This window comes from Penicillium waksmanii (genome assembly GCF_028829765.1).
Source record: "Penicillium waksmanii strain IBT 27052 chromosome Unknown utg000007l:1.0-4314555.0:1.0-4317578.0, whole genome shotgun sequence".
Classification (NCBI taxonomy): Eukaryota; Fungi; Ascomycota; class Eurotiomycetes; order Eurotiales; family Aspergillaceae; genus Penicillium; species Penicillium waksmanii.
In genome coordinates this window covers 4,292,359-4,312,955 of record NW_026643253.1, presented here as the reverse complement: position 1 = coordinate 4,312,955, position 20,597 = coordinate 4,292,359, and the positions used below count along the sequence as shown (strand labels likewise).

The 20,597-nt window shown below is 41.3% G+C and overlaps 4 protein-coding genes across 4 annotated transcripts; 2 read left to right on the top strand and 2 right to left on the bottom strand.

Annotated features, from left to right (window-relative positions):
• Positions 1-11,298: 11,298 nt before the first annotated feature.
• N7481_008443 (uncharacterized protein) lies at positions 11,299-12,792 on the top strand (the record flags this gene model as incomplete). Its single annotated transcript, XM_057267662.1, has 1 exon — positions 11,299-12,792. The coding sequence occupies one exon, from the start codon at positions 11,299-11,301 to the stop codon at positions 12,790-12,792; it is 1,494 nt and encodes a 497-aa protein (XP_057121863.1).
• Positions 12,793-13,623: 831 nt separating this feature from the next.
• On the top strand, positions 13,624-15,086 carry N7481_008442 (uncharacterized protein; the record flags this gene model as incomplete). The annotated part of the gene is made up of 4 exons (XM_057267661.1): positions 13,624-14,043; positions 14,102-14,264; positions 14,328-14,682; positions 14,747-15,086. The coding sequence occupies 4 exons, from the start codon at positions 13,624-13,626 to the stop codon at positions 15,084-15,086; spliced, it is 1,278 nt and encodes a 425-aa protein (XP_057121862.1).
• A 2,133-nt stretch (positions 15,087-17,219) lies between these two features.
• N7481_008441 (uncharacterized protein) lies at positions 17,220-17,738 on the bottom strand (the record flags this gene model as incomplete). The annotated part of the gene is made up of 1 exon (XM_057267660.1): positions 17,220-17,738. One exon carries the CDS (start codon positions 17,736-17,738, stop codon positions 17,220-17,222), a length of 519 nt encoding a protein of 172 aa, XP_057121861.1.
• Positions 17,739-17,750: 12 nt separating this feature from the next.
• N7481_008440 (uncharacterized protein) lies at positions 17,751-18,101 on the bottom strand (the record flags this gene model as incomplete). The annotated part of the gene is made up of 1 exon (XM_057267659.1): positions 17,751-18,101. The coding sequence occupies one exon, from the start codon at positions 18,099-18,101 to the stop codon at positions 17,751-17,753; it is 351 nt and encodes a 116-aa protein (XP_057121860.1).
• Positions 18,102-20,597: the final 2,496 nt, after the last annotated feature.

Here is a 20,597-nt window from a genome sequence, read left to right as displayed (position 1 = left end):
CAGAAGCCTATATAAATCTAAAAGTACCTTAATCTGGTTAATAATCTATACTATAGCTAGAGTTAAAATAATACTATTTAGAGTTATATTATACTTAAACCCTACTATAACCTCTAAGAAGAAGGATTAAATAGTACTCTGCCAGAGATTAAAATCAGTATTACTGATCTATAGCCGTAGAAGGTTACTAGGATAACCAGGGGGCTAAGCAGAAGGTAAGCTAGCCTTAGTATTTAACTTCTTTTATTATTTAACGATAAATACAGTATATCCCTCTATAGCTTAATCTATATTCTGTATATTGAAATAAAGCTTATACTGAGAAAGATAGACGGAGATTATCTTCTAAAATAATACTAGAAGGTAAGTAGATCCCTTAACAGCCGTAGTCTTACTTCCTATATTCTAGACAGATACAGCACTATTAGTAATAATAACAGCAGTACTACTGCCCTAAACTTTATATACCTAGTCGAGGATTAACTAGAGCTGGTATAAATTACTATAGATCCTATAGGGTATCTAAGATAAATCAGTATTAAATCAAACATAAATCAGAAGAATCTTATATCTAAAAGTAAGTCTTCCTATCCCTCTTATACAGAGTATAGATAATTAAGTTAGAATAATCCTAGTTGTATTAGATCATAGGAACAGTACTGGCAGAAGGACAAAGGGCTGCTTTAGCTATATACTTAATACAGAAGGTAAACAAAGGATAGATAATTTAATTACGGAGAGGACGAGGACTAAGGATAGTACTGGCTATACCTCTAGGGCTATTATTATTATTACTATCTCTACCTACAGCTCCAGCATAATCTTTACCTTTAGCCGTACGATAACCACCCTAACAACTACCAGGAGGACAAACAGTACCTATAGGAGGAGGACCACTAAATTTAGTAGTAGCAGGACTAGCAGCAGCAGATATAGCGAAGGATTATAATTTAACGATAAAAGAAAGAGACAAGATAAGGTAAAGATAAAAGAAAAATAAGAGTTAAGGACAGGAAGATAGAAGCCTTTATCTTAGAGATATTAAAGAGATTATATTGCTTTATTTATATCTATATACAAATATACCCAAAGCGGCACCTGCCCCAGGCCTTTATATAAGATAACGCTATTCGGCTTAGATTGCCTGACCTAATTCTGACCTTTGTTAGTAGTTAAGTTGACTATCTCTAAGAGAGAAGGATGAATTATCATAGGATTTAAAGTATACGATACCCCGGACTCTCGAGGCTGATTCATAGACGAATCCCCTTTGAGTTACCTATATATCGATATCTACCTAAGCCCTAATATATTTAAGATCCCATAAGCATTCAGGATTCTTGATTCTCTTAAGAATCAGTCTCTGTATTGACTACCTAATCTGATCTCTACTGTCTGATATCCTTGCCTAGTCACAGATCTCTAGCCTGATAACTTAGTAACTATTATACTAAAGGATCTCTTAAATTTATTGACCTTAAAACCCTCTACTTTCTTATACTTTTTGGTCTTGGTTCCCTTATAATTCTTAGATAGCTTGTCTAGGAAAGTTCTGGTATTTAGATTTTTAGAAACCTAAGCAGAAAGCTCTTTGATATAGGTCTAGATTGCTAAGAACTCTTTAAGATACTCTAGTTTATGTTTCTTTTCTTCTAGACTGTCTGTATTAATATTTCTAGGCTTAGGGATGCTCTCGGTTATAGGTTTACCTATGATTCCCCTGATCTGTATCCTATAAGAGGGGGGGAGGAGATACGTTAGTATTGTATATAGTAGCTCTGTAGATTAATATCTGATCTGGCTTAGGTTCTATAGGGTTTTTATGCTAATCTGGGGCCGATTTAATCTTGGGTTGAATTATAGGAGGGGGGGGTATAGCGACTTTAGATTATATACTACTGTAGAAGGATATAGGGTTTTGTTGTATAGAGGGTACTATCTTTAATCCTTAGGTAGTTAAGAGAGAAGAATCAGAATTATAATAGTTACTAAATTGTTAGGCTAGAGACCTGTGACTAGGCAAGGATATCGGACGGTAGAGATTAGATTAGGCAGTTAATATAGAGACTGATTCTTAAGAGAATCAAGAATCCTGAATACTTATAGGATCTTAAATATATTAGGGCTCGGGTGGATATTAATATATAGGTGACTCAAAGGGGATTTGTCCCTGAATTGGCCTCGAAAGTCCGGGGTATTGTATACTTCGAATCCTGTGACACTCTCCCCTAGTACCTTACCTTATTATATATTATTTCTACTAGCCTAAAAAGACTATAATATAAAAGCTTATACTTTAATATTCCTATATATAGATAAATACTATAAGGTATTATATAATAACTGGCCACAGTAACCCCCAGTAATATCTATAATAGAAGTATTTATTTACTAATATCTTACTAACCACTAGGCTAACCTAGCTTATACTAGTTTTAATCTGATCACCAAAATCCCCTCTATCACCCTATATAAATTAATATTAGTCAGCAGACTAAAAATTTCCAGACCTCTGTTATACTATCTTCTACCTCTATAGATCCTGCTTATATAATTATAGCCTTCTATACCCCTGCTTACTTAGCTTACCTATATAGTAGTACAAACCAGATTTAGTTAGCTCTAATGGTTAGCCAATAAGCAGTAACCCTACTCTTGACCCTAAAACCCTAGAATACCTTATAGCTAAGGCAGAAACCCTAGGCTGAGAAAGCTGGCCGAAAAGGGTATAGACTATCCGTTGGTCCTGGTCTTAGTATACCCTATCAAAAAATCACCTACCAAAATCAGACCCTTTAGGGTTTTATCCTTCCTACTAGAAATTATCCTATTCAACGTGATAGGAGGGTAGTTTAGTTAATTCTAATCAAACTTCTAAAAAGCCTGATCGAAAAACCTCAAAATCTAAGGTACTTAGGGGGGGGGGGCAAAATTTTATGCCCCCCCCCCCTGCCAAGACATTTTTAACTATAAGACCCCCCCCCAGGGCAGGGCTAGAATATATTTAGGCTTTAAAGACGTACCCAGCTATTATCCTATTCTCCTCCTGATTACTGTATAAGGTATGGTCTAGTGTATCCAATCTATTTGCGTCTATGATCTTAGCCCTATAGGGTAGGCGCTGTTAGGATAGATATTTAATAAATCGAGTCCTGCCTATATAGACGGTATCAATAAGGGCAGTGTTACTATTTCTATCTCTATCCACACAAGTAATAGTAGTCTAAGAGCGGTTAATCTACTCCTAAAAATTACAATAGGGATTCTACACTGTATAGTGCTAGGCAGTCCTTCCCTACAGTAAGGTACCAGTAATAGTGAGATTACGCTTAGTCTGTACAGCTATAGCTGCAGTTGGCCTAGACATAAATATACAGAGATTAATACTGCAATTAATAGATATCTACTCTATAGCATAAATCCGCTCTGTAACATTAATATTAGGGGGGGGTTTGTGTAATTCAGAAGAGAAGGTCTCTGAGAACCTGCTTAAGTTAATAGTGGTGTACAAGTTCTAGATAGTAGGGGCCTTCTCCTACTAATAGTTGCGCTAGTATTATAATATATTATTTAACTTTGAATACTGCCTGAGCAGTTAGTCAGTCTGTTAACTGTCCAGCTATATATAGTGTACTATATATAATAGCAATAGTAAGTAGAGACTAACTACCCTGATTATATAAAGCCAGGCCCTTAGGTAGGTAATATAGAAGAAGGAAGTCTATACAGGTACTATAGTGATCTAATATTGCTCTAGTCAATATATCAGGCTTAGGATAGCCTATATCTTGGGTAATAGGAAGATTCTCCTATATAACTGCCGGCGGTATAGTAGTTGTATTGTTGGTTATTGGTATCTGTGGTTCCCAGAGTCAGAGTTACTAATGGATAAGTTGTTATGTCTTATTGTATTGTCGCCAGTTTTGAGGATTACCAGACTTGAGTATATCAAACCCTAAGAGCTCTTTATTAAGATTTGGATATTTAGTCTTTTGATCTGCGAGGAAGTCAGGTATATAGAAGGGATTGGGTGAAATTAACTGTTGCCAAAAACTGCAGAGGTGTCTATAGGTAAGACCGCCCTCTGGGTTAAGGAATAAGTTAAGCTATGTCTTTTGGGCATAGCTATTACACTCTTTATAGAAGGCGAAGTTAGCTACCGTAGCTATAGGGTAGTAGGTAGGGAGTATATTGGCCTGTATTATACCAGTATCTATACTATCAGATCTAGAGCTCTAGTATAATATCTTAAAAAATAGATCTGTCTGCTTACCTGGAAAGTAAAGAACTATCTACAAAACTCAATTGGGTCCTTAAGTAATCAGAATATTTATACAGAATATAGAAAGGGTAGGTTATATTCTCTAGCCTTCCTTAATGTAAAGGGGAGACAAAGTGCTTTAAGTAGAGGCTGAGTATAACTAGAGATCCTTTACTACTAGCTATAGTAGCTATTAGATTCTGGTAAGTTAAACCTGAATGGCTGTTAGATTTCTTTAAATATAAGGAGGTTAGAGCAAAGGCTTGTATAAAACGGGCTACTGTTGAAAGAGAAAAGCTTATCTCTCTTTTGGGCGATAGCTTCCCTGAGTATTATAGGACAGGGTATAAAAGGAAGCAAAGGGAGTGGTAGGGCCTGTTCAGGAGATATATATCTTGTTGGTTCTGAAGATAAATAGTACGAGGGTACCTACAGGAACAAAGGGACTTAAAAAATCGTATATTATTTGTGATCTTAAGAAGAGAGGACAGAGATATTAAGTAAACAAAGACAGAATATAATTCGGCAGGGGATCTATGGCACCCCTACCCTACGGCTTATAGGGAGCTACTATGACCCTACTGACCCTATAAAGAAGTTTTTACCCTGGGTTCTTTAGCTATTCTTTTAATACTTATATTTATCAACGGCACCTAGGTGTCCGGAGGACTGGGAGGATAACAGTATAAGGCAAGAAGGGTGTTCGGGATAGGCAGAGGACTTGTCAGCTATAGGCTTATTATCCAGCGTATAATCAAAGGCTATACTGCATACTTTATATTGACTAGTGAGTAAGGTAGTATAGATGCTATATTGGTCGTAAAGCTAGTTATGGTGGTTCTTCTATAAGTTAAGCGATAGTTAGTCGATAATTGTGATAGGCAGAGGCGCTTAACGGTGATATACTAGGTTAATAAGCTGGCTGTTGATTCCTGCTTTACCCTGTGCAGAGTCAATGAGTTTACCTACTTCCTAAAGCTGCCAAGTATATATGTGGAGTGCCCCTTCAAGATCGGCGATAATACGATCTAAGTTGGTGATTGCGGCCTAGGGTATAGAAATTATTAGTGGCCGTGGCTTAGCGCGATGCAGGTAGATTGTGAATAACTTACTTGGTCAGTAGGTAAGGTGTTGATATTATTAAGGCTGTTATTGCCAACCTTGATGCCGAGGATATGGCCAGTCTGGTATATAACGGCAAGGGCCTCACAGGATATAGCGGATAGAGGCTGTACAGAAACTGTAAGATTGAAGCAGGCGATGGTGACAGAAGTCGATAGAGGTTGAAGGTAGAGAGGTTAAAGATAGAGAGGTTGAAGATAGGGAAGTTTAGAAGAGGTGAGGGCAAAGGTAAATAACAGTATAAACGGGCACGGCGGCCTGAAATAGGGGGTACCTACCAGTATTAATACTAGTATATCTAAACCTATTTACTTGCTTGATCGTTATTATTTCTGTGTATTGATTTGTCTTCCTTTCGTCAGTCCTGCTATTATAACCTCTATCAACACTGATTGACCCTCCCCCCCTATTATTATCCTGATAGTGATAATAATGGACATAGAGACCCCCAAACCACTAATGCTTGTAGTGAGCACTAGCGTCAATGGCATACTGTATACAGTAATGATTTGGGTATTGAATGTGATTTAGCCTCCTGCTTATAACAGTCCGCTAATTGATAACTATAACACTGTCTCTTGGGTGGATTATGATAGGCTTTGAGCGGCTATCCGGGAGAACGCCTTATGGCTGCCCCGAGACCACGACTTTATTCTCTTATACTAGATACGATGAATTAAGCAGACTGAAGGCTAAACTGATAGCCCAATGCTCCCTCTGCTGCTTGCCTTGACTGCTGGCAGTATTGACTGGGTTCTTAAACAGGCTGTAAGGATATTCCTGCCAGAGGAGATCCTGATCCTGATTGACCTGATTCTGTTGTCCCTAACCCTAGCGTTAATGCCCTAGAGCTATCCAGAGAGCCTGGTATATACACCAAGTGGGCTATATTTGCTGACGTGGCTATCTAGCCGCTGTCCTTCCTCGGGCACTAGTGAGCAGGACTCTTAAAAGTTACTACTGAAGCGGCCTTGCTATAGTGAATATCCTTGTTTCTAAGCTGTTCTGTTAAGAGCCTATACTAACATTGTGTTGTTAACTGTAGACTTAAGCCCGGTAATCCCAAACCCTCTATATCTATCATCTGGCAAAGATCTCTGCTTGTATACTCGGAACCGCCGAGCCTCGGGGGCTATAGGGGATCTGATCTGCTAGCCTAGTATCGATAATGTGATTAACTTGGATGATATACTGGATATAAGTGAGGTGGAACCAAGTAAGGTTGATGAGGCGGCGGCTTAGCTGGAGGATTTGATCCTGCAGAAGATATTAGACGCTGCTCTTAGTGCAGATGAACGGTAAGTATCCCCCTTGGTGTAAACAGGGCAAGACTAAGCACTGAGGCTAACCAGCGCAGGATGGATATAGGCTACGTATATTCTAAGAAGGCTTAGCGATTAAGCGATGTACTAAGGTACAGTGGCAACAATGCCGTTGATTCTACAGAATTACCGATAGATCTCTACTGGGAGATAATGCCACTGACAGGATCCTGGTTATAGGGCTGCAGTATATACTGCTTCTATATTAAGTATTTACGGTATGGTGGATGCTTTAGACCGAGACGGCTACGTTGACCGATAGCTTTAAGGCTAATAAGATAGGACTAGGCAAGATAATTATCACACTGATAAGTGTAGTGGTCGTGCAGCAGGTTATCCGGATGTAGAGAGCAGTCAGAGAAAGCTAGGAGAAGAAGGATAGTAAGTATCTACTACGGGAATATACAGATATAATCTAGTGTTGTCCAAGCAAAAGCTTTACTGGTCTCTGCTGTCCCTATGAGTATATAGGTCCTATACAGCAGATCAAGCCAGCAGAAGGCCTCCAACTCTTGATAGTGCTGTCAAAGCTGATGGTCTACTAGGCCAAGGAGTGGAAAGATACCATCGACAAGAATAAGGTCAATATATAGCTGTATATCGGGCTTAGCTGACAGAGATTACTAGGGTTGTAACCCCTTAAAATGGTGTTTATAGAAGATATAGGGGTTGATAAGATCCGTAACTACCGGTATAAGGAGGCTAAGGATTAGGGATTAGCGTAAGGATAGAAGAGATACTATCAGGAGGAAAGGGGCGCTATTAATCCAGAGTATCAAAAGTACCTTAATATAAAAAGGTCACAGCTACTAAGCATACGAACCGGCCAGAGTAGGATTATAATCCTGACAACGCCCTAATCATTCCAGAAATATATTAAGGATCAGTTGGCGGTATACTTTAAGCAGGACCGCCCAACAGAGACTGGGCCAAAGGGAGGCCTAAAGAAAGCCCGGCCGGCCTTTATGTACACTAAGCAGGATACAGTAATCTGGTCTTGAGTACTCTAAGACAAGTACTATAAAGAGAAGACCCCTATGATATACAGTCTATAGATTCTCTGATGCCTCTGTAGACCGTATACCATCAGGGCTAAGTCTAGAGATAGACAGGGGTATATAGCACAGACCTTGCCTATATGGTTTTTGTCAGGAACACCGTTTAAGATAAGCCTAGGAGACCTATACGGCTATCTTAAAATACTTGAGCGATTATACTAGCCAGATACTGCTAACCTACAGGACTGTACCAGTGTTACAATAACCGAACTGGGTCAGAGATTTCGCCGGGCCGGAAGGTTAAGCATAACCAATCTTACGGCGATAATTGAGGAGTTCTATGCCTGACTCAGAGCCCTACTATTCTTCTGCTGTGTATTGTCGTCGGAGTAGAATAGCTAAGTTATTATTACCTTGCCCTCTTACTTAACAGTTGATATAGGTTATAGGATCTATGTGGATTTCCAGAAACAACTAGAGCGACTAGAGGTGTCAGTAGGCTATAAACTCAGCGGGGTAAGCGCTTAGCAGTCTACAACTGTTAGTCTGTAATTCTGATTAAGTCTCCAACGGCTGTATATATTGCTAAGCTTTCTAAATCTCTGTATATTCTATAAGGACTACCCAGATCTACCACTTACAATAAAGGACCTGTATAAGAAAGAATAGGATTAGAACCTAGAGAGCTCCTAATTTATAGAAAATATTAAGGCGGTAGTACATTATAGTACTAAGTTCGAGAAGATATATCAGATTATTTAGGGGCTTAGGAACGATTATACTAGCCGTCAGGAACGACTAGTGGTCCTGTTGATATACCCAGTGGTAGTTCTTATAATATATCTGGTTTATAATCGCTTTAGCCTATCTCTGCTTAATTCCTCTCCAGTCAGTCAGTCACTAACTAAAGTATATGGTTTGAACAGGTAATCTGTTAAGAATTTCCCGAGCGCTATTGTATGATGATAGTGGCTATGACCCTAGATCAATATACGCTTATTATATGCTTTTAAGGTAATGAGAATAAGGAGAAGGAGAATAAGCTGATAATCCTGGTAGGGATAACTAGGGTACTGGGTGCTAGGGTATCATTGATACAGGCCTTTTGGATCGTACTCGTTGAGCCGTCCTTTATAGAGCGTGATAAGTAGCAGGTATTTGTATAAATCCAACAGATCGGGCAGCGTAATAAGCAGATATATACAATATACCTGGTTACCTTGGCCTCGCTATATAAGGGGTGGATCTGGCGTTAACAGTACATTTGCTGTAGGCTTTAGGAGCCAGATAAGGTTATAGTGTTAGAGGAGGAGGAATAATTATTTGGAGCAAAAGTATTAGATTGGTGGGGTATATAACTTTAAGTTATAGAAGATCTTATTAAGTATAGTACTTGTATATTATAGAGTTAAATACTATACCAGTTACCAGTTACAAGTTCTATTTTTTACTTTAGAAGCCTTAACTGAACGGGTATTAGGGGACTGTAATTCAAACCCCTAAAAGTAAATTAGGTTTAGCGTAGGTTATAAAAATAACCTATTCGGTTTAGTGTAGGTTACAAAATTTACCTATTGGAAAAGCGGTCTTTCTATACTCCTATCCACCGCTATTGTATCTCGGCAGAATCAATATTAACTTACTAACTTTATAGACGTATAACTTAACAACCAGAGAAAATAAAAATAAATGGAGAGTATTTTCAGAGTACTTAGAATCTATAGAATATATTTAATCTAAAATTTGAAGCTAATTATTAACGTAAGAGGTTAGCTCAAGGTTATGATTGTAGGTATAGAAAAGACTATAATATAAAAGCTTACTTTGATATTCCTATATATAGATATATATACTATAAGGTATTATACAACAACTGGCCACAGTAACCTTTAGTAATATCTATAATAGAAGTATTTATTTACTAATATCTCACTAACTACTAGGCTAACCTAGCTTATACTAGTTTTAATCTGATTACCAAAATCCCCTCTATTACCCTATATAAATTAATATTAGTCAGCAGACTAAAAATTTCCAGACCTCTTTTATACTATCTTCTACCTCTATAGATCCTGTTTATATAATTATAGCCTTCTATACCCCTACTCTTACTTAGCTTACCTATATAGTAGTATAAACCAGATTTAGTTAGCTTTAGTAGTTAGCCAATAAGCAGCAACCCTACTCTTGACCCTAAAACCCTAGAATACCTTATAGCTAAGGCAGAAACCCTAGGCTTAGAAAGCTGGCTGAAAAGGGTATAGACTATCTGTCGGCCCTGGTCTTGGTATACCCTATTAAATAATCCCCTACCAAAATCAGACCCCTTAGGGTTTGACCCTTCCTACTAGAAATCGTCCTATTAAACCTGATAGGAGAATAATTTAGATAATTCTGATCAAACTTCTAAAAAGCCCGATTGAAAAATATAGAGGGGTAACCTAGTTAGGGGGGGGGTTACGTATTAACTTGTAACCCCCCCCCTTGCTAAGACTTTTTTTTGCGGGTAACCCCCCCCCCCTGACGGGCCGGAATATATTTAGGGTATAGACTACCCGTTAGTCCTAGTCTTGGCATACCCTATTAAAAAATCCCCTACCAAAATCAGACCCCTTAGGGTTTGACCCTTCCTACTAGAAATCGTCCTATTAAACCTGATAGGAGGATAGTCTAGACAATTATAATCAAACTTCCAAAAAGCCCGATCGAAAAATATAAAGGGTTGATGTAGTTAGGGGGGGGGGACGTATTTACTCGTCCCCCCCCTCGCCAAGACTTTTATTTGCGGGTACCCCCCCCCCCGGGACGGGCCGGAATATATTTAGGGTATCTTCGACAGAATGGGTAAGAGAGAAAGGGCGGCGAGATATAATTCTGCATTATGATTGGTCAGTTATGCTGAGTAAGCGAGGATAGCAGAAAAGAAAAAGTGTGCAGACCATGAATGGTGCAGCTCAGGAGAATTTTATATGTAAAAGTGGGGCAAATATAGCCCGGGCATAGAAAAAGTGTGCTGCTAACAAATGCGTGCACCTCACCGGCGTGCAGCCCACGAGGGTTGACTGTATATATATTGCAATATACATTGAACGCGGAGATGGGTAGTGCCGCGAATGGTGATCTCTCATTGGTCAGCACTGACTTATGACTAAGCTTACCCCAAATGGAGACATATTATTGGCCAGCACCGACACGTGATAACTGTCGTCACGATAATATCGTATCGTCGCCCCCGGGCCCCCCCCAATTTAGGGTACCTTTGAATCTTGGCTTTGCTTTGGCCCCCAAACTTATCAGTAGACCAGGAGAAGACCGCGAGGTTGAGAGGAGCCAGAGAACGAGTGGTTGGTCAATTGGTTTATTAGGGGCCCCCTGGTGCAGCATCTCGAGCTGTCGCGAAGCCCCACACAGTCACCGTTCGCGAGTGGGTAACCTAACTCTTTCGCACTGCCGCCGCAGCAAATCGACACGGGATTTTACAGCGGAATTAACCGGTAGCGAGCCTTTCGCCTCTTTCTGACCAAGGCATTATTCCCCTCCAACACACCTCGCCAATTTCGGCTATGACAAGTGTCTTGATGTTACAATCTTGAACATGATCATGGCCCTCATGCAATTACCAACGGAGTTGTTGCAACAAATCGTCCCACACACCCTGCCAGAGGGATTTGAGTGCCTAGCATTAACATGCAAATATCTCTACACACTGTGCATCCCATTTCTCGAGAACTATAACAACCTACGCTTTCATTTCCGGAAGTTCGAATACAACAAAACAAACAAGGACTTTAGAGAGCTTAGATACCATCACGACTTGCTCCGGTTTCCTGATACAGCGACCTCGGCGTATAGTCTGATTTCGCGAATTGCTATCGAACCAACTGTTGGACGCTATATTCTTGAGGCCGACGTTTCGCGCGATAGTCATATCTATGCTCGACTTCTCCCAACTGTCCGAGAGAATGCCGGGTCCGAAACATGGAGAGATCGTAATGAAGCTACGCGTCAACTATTCGCGGACTCATTGTATTTGAGGGAAGCAGGGCTCGACTGGAAGGAATTCTATGGCGCTATGATGGAGGATGTTAACGGCTGGCGCCAATCAGAGCATGCTGCTGCCTTTGCTCTGACCCTTCTACCGAATCTGCGGGTACTCACGCCGAAATTATCTGGGCCCCGGTCTTCTGCACCTCAAAAGCTCATCACGACCGTCCTCCAAACTGCCAGAGAAAATCCATATGGTAATTTCAGCCTTGCCCAGGTCACGACATATAGTGGGAGTTGTGACATATCCTGGGTTCCTTTGCTCCTAGCTCTACCGCGAATCAAAAAGTTTTGGGGCCACGGATACATGGGAAAAGCCGAGGATGATAACTGCATTGAGTCCAGTTATCTAGGCACCGATTTGGATTCGAAGCTTGAGGTGGCAGGGTTTTACGATGCGTCCGTTGATGCCGTGGCCATTGCAGGTTTTCTCAAACACACTCCGAGTCTCAAATCATTGACGTACTGGCATTCAACTAAAGCCAACGGGGGACAACAGGACTGGGATCTCTGCGGACTCATCGCGGCAGTGCAGGATGAGGTGGGGAGCCATCTCGAGCACCTCTGTGCTCTCACTTTAGAACTACGCTGCTTGATAACCCCAGGGAAGCCATACCTGCATGGCTTTCAGCGCCTCGAAAGCCTTGAGTTGCCGCTTGATATCATTCTTTGCAATTTTGAAGCCGCACATCCAGCAGATCATCCAGCAGATCATGGGTCATTGGACTCCAATTCCTTAATTGGTGACATCGTACCCGCGTCCGTCTCTGTTCTTTCCTTATTATCGCCCGGAAAGAGCCCCCACGATAAGGCTCTTGAGCTTCTCTTCCGTGACTTTGCAAGTCAGAAACAGTTCCAAACCCCAAACTTGAAGAAAATCTTGTTGACGTGCCCTGATGATGCGGATGAATTATACAAAGCACAGTGTGCTAACCTGGCAGTGGAGGCTAAAAGGGTGGGTGTGGACTTGACGCTATCGGAAGACCTATGTCTAATTTCGACAGTCGACTTAGGCGAGGATATATGCTTTCCGTTTTACTCATGAAGGCTCATTGAAGACTTGGTCCATAAAGAAACACAAGGCCAAGGCTGGATGAAAATGGCCTGGTCTGAATATTCATTGACGCCTTTGAACGGCCGGCCATTGCCTATTCTGCTTGGTTCAAATAATTATGTGTCTCTGTATTAGCTATTAAGTCCGTCGTCGATGTTCTCAATTCAATGTGACCAACATCTATAAGCATAGCTCCGTATTAAACCTTAATTCTATTCCCTTTATTGGACACTGTGATTTGTTTGGAATCGATGTGTTCAGGGGAAATACATAACCATGGTGAATTAAAATTAATACGGCACTCCGCGAGAGCAAAATGGTACGGCAGGGAGTAATTTTTGATCGTAATTTGGTTCTCATTCATGTCGTTCCTGAGTATAGACAGGTATTTCACACATGATCATGGCGCTGATCAAATCTACTAGAGTCTGAGAGCTGACTAGGGGGGGTAGTTTTACATCCAGGAAAATACCACACGCTCGCTTCTACCTCTAGTATCACATCGATACCGTCTGGAGATGAGACACCGTTGTGCCTATCGTCCTATCCAGTGTGGGTCCTTTGGTATGAAGCGAAACAATCGGCCCCTTCGTCCTGCCCCCAAACCCCGCTCCACTTAACACAATACTGAGTTCCGCCCCTTTACAATGTCGCCCCCCTTGGGGCCAGGCACCGGACACGGCGCCCTGCAAGATTTGAAGAATCAACCGACGCTGACCGGCAGCATAGATAAATAGTCTTCCTTCTCAGGCGAGAAATATTCACAACTTGGGCAGGCATCCGTTTATTACTCAGTTCCATTGCCGAAGTATTTTTCTCAAGATGCGTCTATTTCTATACTTGTTGCCCTTCTGTCTTGCTGCGGTTGCTGCACCTGCACCCGCAGGTTCCACAAACGACAACGACGACCCGGATTGCGAAGAATGGGATGGGGACATTATTGAGAATAAGGACGCCGCTACTGCAGATGGAAGTGCTGGCATTGGCGTCGAGTTTGAAACCCTAATGTTCAAATTGACCAGCCCCGACTGCCCCCAAGACACCGTGAACAATGCAAAGAAAAAGATACTCGCAGGCCGAAAGCAGGAAGTCGATGAGGGCAAGGTTCCCTTGTGGATGTTGACTGCCGACACAGGAGCAGGAGAAAAAACCCTTCAAGCCGAGTATATCATTGATGGTCAGCAGATCAAACTCGGGAGTGGACAGGCAGAGACAGTTGCAAAGGAGATTGTGAAAGACTTCGTGAGAATTGCGCGAATCTGGCTCTCTTATCTTGTGGCTAATACAAAGATACTTTCAGATCAATTGGCAGCCCTGGAAAAAGCGAACAGGAAAAGACCGAGTCAAAATTGAAGTCGAGGACACACCATGCGACTTCTACATCGACGCGCCAGGCCCGAAGGATGATGCGACAAACATCTTTTGGCAACCACAATCACCGCCCCTCTGCCGCTTGAGGCTCTGTACGTCCCGATGAAAGAGCGCGCAACCTACGAACTCGTGCCTAAGGACAATGACTACTACAGTATCATTGGAGATACCCCCCCGGAGCCCTCTTGGAGCCCAAGCGCTAGTCAACAAAAATTATTTCAAGAAAAAGCCGAATGGGATCGATCCGGTTTCGCTTACCGATGATACTGTTGCATTCTTGAGCCTTGTCCTGACATACGCCAAGACTATCGCTAAGGACCCTCTCAAGCAGGACGAGAGTGTTAAATTGCGATCAGTATTCATGCCTCGGACTGATTTCCATACCCTTTATACGCAAGTTAAATCGCAGCTTCCGGGTGATCTTTGGAACATCATCAACACCATTTCATGCTATACGCCAATTGATCCAAAGGACAAGAAAGCCACGGAGCTTAACCCAAATAGCGCTTTGTAAGTCGATCAATTTTCGCCGCTGCATCATGCTATCTAACAAGTGTGTAGCTTGGATCACAAGCTATGTAAAGTTGAGAAAAAAAAATGACAAAATCACGTTTGTTCCCCGCACAACGCTCGGAGATGCGAAATTCGGAAGCACAACCATCAAGGACTGGATAAAAAACCTCGATAAGGAAGACCTGCTTACCAGATTTGACAAGGAGATCGATGGCTCTGTTGGTGGCCTTGGGTCCAAGATGGAGAAGGTTCTCGGCACTAGTCGCGATGCACCTTTGTTCGAATTCCGAGATTTGGAATGGCAGGCAACCCCCAGCATAGCTAGTTTTGTGAAAGATGCCGATGCGAAGCTTACACAGCTGCACCAGAAATATAGGCAGGTGCCGACGAGCGGAAATTAGGGGATCGGGGTAGGAACAGTGGAATTTTATACTCTTCCCCACCCTCCACACTCCTCTAGATAACTTCTACAGGAATCAAGAACTGGATATAGCTATTGTTTAGTATAGAAGGTAGTATAAGGACCCAGGATAAATATAATTTATATAGTATTAACTATAATAATACACCTATCCTAAGGCCTAAATATATACCAGGCCATCCCCCCAGAAAATATACTTAGAGAAAGGCTTAGCAAAGAGAAGAGAACATCTTTTTAGACCTATCAATCAATCAATTCTTCAATTACTCAGTACCTAAGCTCGCTAAGTTTAAAGCTGCTATGCTGGGGCGCTAACTGGCCAGCCAGTCGAACAAAGTGGTTCCAGACCACGGCAGCGTTAGCTAGGGAGCCTAAGGCACCTCTGCCTGAAAACCTAGACACTAATCCACTGTATACAGAAGGAAAGTACACAGCAGAATACCGAAAGTATATAATATAATGAAAAGCAGTAGAGACCGTATACGGTATAGTCCGATAACCATTTTACCTAATAGTCCTAAATAATAGATAGAACAAACAGTATAAATAAAAAGAATACCACCATATCTCTACGGCCGTACTATCTCCGATACCTACTTCTATAATAAGGCTTCTTACCTACTATATACCTACTACTTATCAGACTGCTATTAGATTATTTCTAACTTATTACTAACTTATTCTAGCTTACTTTTCATGTAATGGTTACTAAGTTGTCAGGCTAGAGACCTATGACTAGGCAAGGATATTGTTACGCGTTCGCTAACTGGCCACTCGGTGTAACGGGAAAAACCCGATCGGGTAATGCTCACAAAGACTAAAGGATATTAGAACCCTCCTCTCTGTCTTACCCCGCTCGAATAGCGCTAGACCCTCACGTGAGGGTTGGACTAATCTCTTTAGGAGAGACCCCTGATTCTTTGAAGGTTCTTCAAGAATCAGTTTTGTCACTATTCATTAGTCGTGCTGAATCTAAACCTATTTCGTATCATAATCCCTGCTTCCTGCCTAGTATCTATAAGTAGTTAGTACAAGAAGAGTATACTATACCCTAGACTCTTAAGGCTAATCTATAGCTGAATCTTTTCTAAGTTGCTTGTATATCTGTATCTATATAAGCCTTAGTATTATAAGATCCTATAAATATTTAGGATTCTTAATCTCTTTAAGAATCAGGCTGCATATTAATTATCCAATCTGATCTCTACTATCTAATATCTGTTACAACCCTGCAACATGAGGGGCCGCAACCTACTGATGGGCCACCGAGAGCCAACCAAACCGAAGGGGCATGCATTAGTCCCGGAATATAGCTGGAGCAACAGATATACAAGTCATAATGCTCTCCCCTCAGGACTTGGTCTCCCAGTCACCACTCCTGAGCAGATACCAGGTATCCCAACACCTTACGAGAAAGTTAAGACTACTCCTTAGTAGAGAAATATCCCATTTGAGATACAAAATAGTATCTTTCAACTTTGTTCTGCACACTCCTGTTATTTTATGATATTATAGGTGTGTAGGTAAAAGAACATCTAAAAATTACTATACAACTGGGTTTTGACTTATGTGGATGATTAAAGAAATAGAAGTTAGATTGGTGGGACGAAACTGGGTATTCATTTTAAAAAAAGAATAGACTTAGTAGTATTTTACGTACTACCTAGGTATCTTAGTATCAGGGAATATCCGTAATCATCACTAAATAGGGACTGTTTGACCTCTTACCCTTAGATAGAGCAGCCCGGGGGATCAAACAGAGTGATAATATCATAGCGAATACCTAGGAACTGAGCTATATAAGAAGTAACTCACTATAAGATCTTCATACAATAAAAGACTCCTTTTGTTGAAATCATAAATCAAGGTACTATCAAAGAAAGTTTCTCAAGCCGTAGTAATTCTAGTATTCCACAACAATTCCAAATTAGTTCACATTAGAAAGCTTCTCGATTCATATCAAGTGGTAGACTACACATATATTCAACAAAACGAATTATTATCATAATTGATACCTAGGTAATAAATACAGAATTAAATAACTTATCCAATTTTTGAATCTTCAGAGTAGCAATATACTATGCTTCAGTCAAGTACTCAAATTAAGAGATCACTAATCACCACCAGTACTAGCTTCTTCCGCACAATGCCAGGACATTTCTTCCAGGCCAATATCAGCACCTACTTCAATCTCCGGTACAAGCTCAGGAACGATAAACTCCGCGAATGATTTGGCCAGCATAATCATCTCTTCCTGCTCCACACAAGACATCTCATCTGCTTTACTTTCCTTAAGATACAACTTTGTCCACATAGCCTCAACACTATCATATACATAGTCTACACCATAAGTAACCAAAATTTCGGATAGCACAACGTACTGTTTCAGCCACAAATCCGGCTCATAAACAGCACCAGCAAATCCGCCACTTTGGCTACCGTAGTTATAGTTAACCTCTCGCATATTCTTCATAGCCTGCTCAGCCCATATAAAAGCAGTTTTCCACAAAAACCCATCCAGATTTGCCGGTTCGAACCAAGAGTCTTTGATTTCGATCTCGATCTTACCATCCCCAGGGCCATCCACCACATCCGTATCGTTATTAAGACTTTTCAGATAGTAGGTATCCATAACCTCAACCGTCTAGGTAGCGCAGTATTTCATAGTCTTTATCACAGAGGTTTCTGTAAAGCTATTGATTTCTTCATTCCAGCTAATAGTTAGAACATAGGTCTCAGTGTCAACAGCACTATCGGAGCATAGGGTTTTCATAGCTGAAAAAATGCTAGTAGCAAGCTCGTTTCGCTCAGAGGAGGTGGCGGTGGCAGCCTCGTCGGTAGCCTCAGTCTTTAAGAACCCCCAGTTTCCGATATTAAACACATCGGCACTGACAACAGTGGCACTTGTCCAGTGACTAATGCCTACTTCAGCAGTTAAATTGTGACCAGCGCAAACGGTCGCAACGATTAGCATAGTACCGACAGCAATACCCATCGTCGAGTACTCCGAGGATTAACAAAGAATCTTAGCACCACCAAGTGCTGAATCCCAGTATGTATAATCATAACCTACAACTTCACCAGTGCCCCAGGAATAAGTTATGGTCGTGGTCGGTTCGGGGGAGAAAGTGGGCATCCAGCTCAAGGGCATTGTCATAGGGCAATTGCCGTCCTTTAGTACATCATAGATAACTTCGCTAGTACCGCTGTATATAAACACATTTGTTCGTATCCTCGTGAGGATTCTGCGAATAAACGCATTGTAGGCCAGTAGCAGTCAAAGAAGACTTATGCTTATAGTTTATACAAACCGACGCTGGATCAATATTAGCTCTTGTATTCTTAGATAGCTTACAATTTAGAATCATCGTACCTTTAGTGCGAGTGGCTTTGGTTACAGTAGCTGTAATACTTCCTGTTGGATTTTCAGACGTGGCGGCGGCTCTTGCCTCAAAACTTCTTCCAGGCATAGCCAGGGCAGCCACAGAGAGCTGCAGAATCCAAAAGAGATACATTTTGATATGAGCTAAGGCCACAGCCACCGAATTATTGGAAGAATAATAAGACGAAGCTATACAGAAGCATTAACAGAGAGGAAAGCGACCAGCCTTTTATATTGCATTCTTCAGCCCCCAGGTACTACTACACACCTTAAGACAAATTCCGCCTTTTCAATTCCATTCTACCTAATAGTAATCTGCTCTAGCCTGGGGATAACATACGCGAATAAGCTATATTTAGAATTATTTCGAATCAAAAACGAAGTATGAGTTTCTAGAGGGGTGTAACATAGTGCTTTTGCGGGATTCCTGGCCCCGAAGCAAGTACAGAGCCACTGTCAATCTGTTCAGTCAATCCTGTAATATAGCCCATACATAAATCCTTTAGGATATCTAAAACACTGGCCCCCAAGGGGGCTCTATCAGGGTGCCGTTTCCATATAAGAGGTCTGAGTACACCTGACGGCGAATTTGCCAGTGCCGTTAGCAACACGCAGGCCTGGCAGAACAAAGCTCCTATGGAATAAAGTGCTGTGGTGCAATATTATTTGCAAAAAAAGTAGGCACTTTAGATATATAATTAAATTTGCTCTCACAGACGGAATCAACAGGCAAGTTTTGAGCCCCTGTTGTGGATAGCAGGGTCCATATTTCGGACCTGCATGACGTAGTACCAATTTGGACACGTCTGGGGGCCAGGGATCCAGAATATAGAACCAAGCAATGAGGCGACTTACTTGACTCAATCAAGCCCCACTTGGCAATCCTTCCCCTTAGGGACTCTACACAGAAGTTCCCAGTCTGGTAATAATCGATTTAAAAACCGCCCCCTTTGCCAGGATTATGTTGGTCGTATATTAGTATACAATTTGCGCACCAAAATAAACCTACTGTATTCCCTGCCCCAGAAAACTTTAGCCCCCACACGAGGGCTTTTGAGGCAAACATACAAGATTTCGACTCCTACTGTCCAGGAACAAGCCAATATATTAGTATGATTGTAGTGTATATGAACTTATAATGTTAGTATTTACTATAATGGTCGATTGGCCCCCGTGGGTATTATACATAGATCATGCTTTGCCTGTCAAGAAATCCGAAAATCATATATCGTCTACACAGCCATCTTTGACTTAAGATAGAAGGGATCGCACATTCATCTTTGAGTCCGGGTCAAGGTTATATAGACACATGCAATCAACTTCCAGTATTTTGGTTTCAATTGGCATAAAGAAGATCTATGAATACTACTAGTAGTGTTACAAACTTTGATAGAATCTAACCGTCAGGAGCCGTAAATTATATATCTGAGCGTTCTATATTAGCATCCATAGATATAGCTGGCATACTAGTGGTATTATCATTTTCGAGCTTTCGACAAGGTAGGATTGACGAAGGATTGACTATCAACAAATTTAAGTCCAACTCAGAAATTATCAGCGAAACGCGCAGCTTTGAAACACTGGCCCTTGTAGAATGCATGGTCTATTCGAAGGCCCAATTGGCCTTTCGTCTACTGGCCCCAAACGACCTATCTTTAAAACTAAAAGAGAAAAGGTCATAATAAAAACCCGGGACTTCTCCTGTCCTGAAATGATTAATAGCTATACAGATTTCTGTTAATTTTTGTCTTTCGCTCTACGAGACGATTCGCGACACTATGTTCATACCAATCTTCTTCCAGCTTCTTTGTCTGGTCCCCTTGATCACAGGATCCCCCCTCGAACTCTTTGCATTTTCCTGTAAGACTAACTTCGTTCGTTCATCTAGTCTTAGTTCCATTAGTAAAAGAACAACCTATTTTTATTTTTAGTACTCACCATAAAACACACTTCAGTGCAATAATGCTATAGTTTGCAGGCTCTTCAGGCCAGTATGGAGCTTCAGGCCGATTGATCTTATTCTCGGACTGTATCTCCCATGGTCGCCAATGGTGACCCTTCCGAATTTTCTGCCTTCAACAGCTCTATTGTTTTCGAAAGACGACTCAT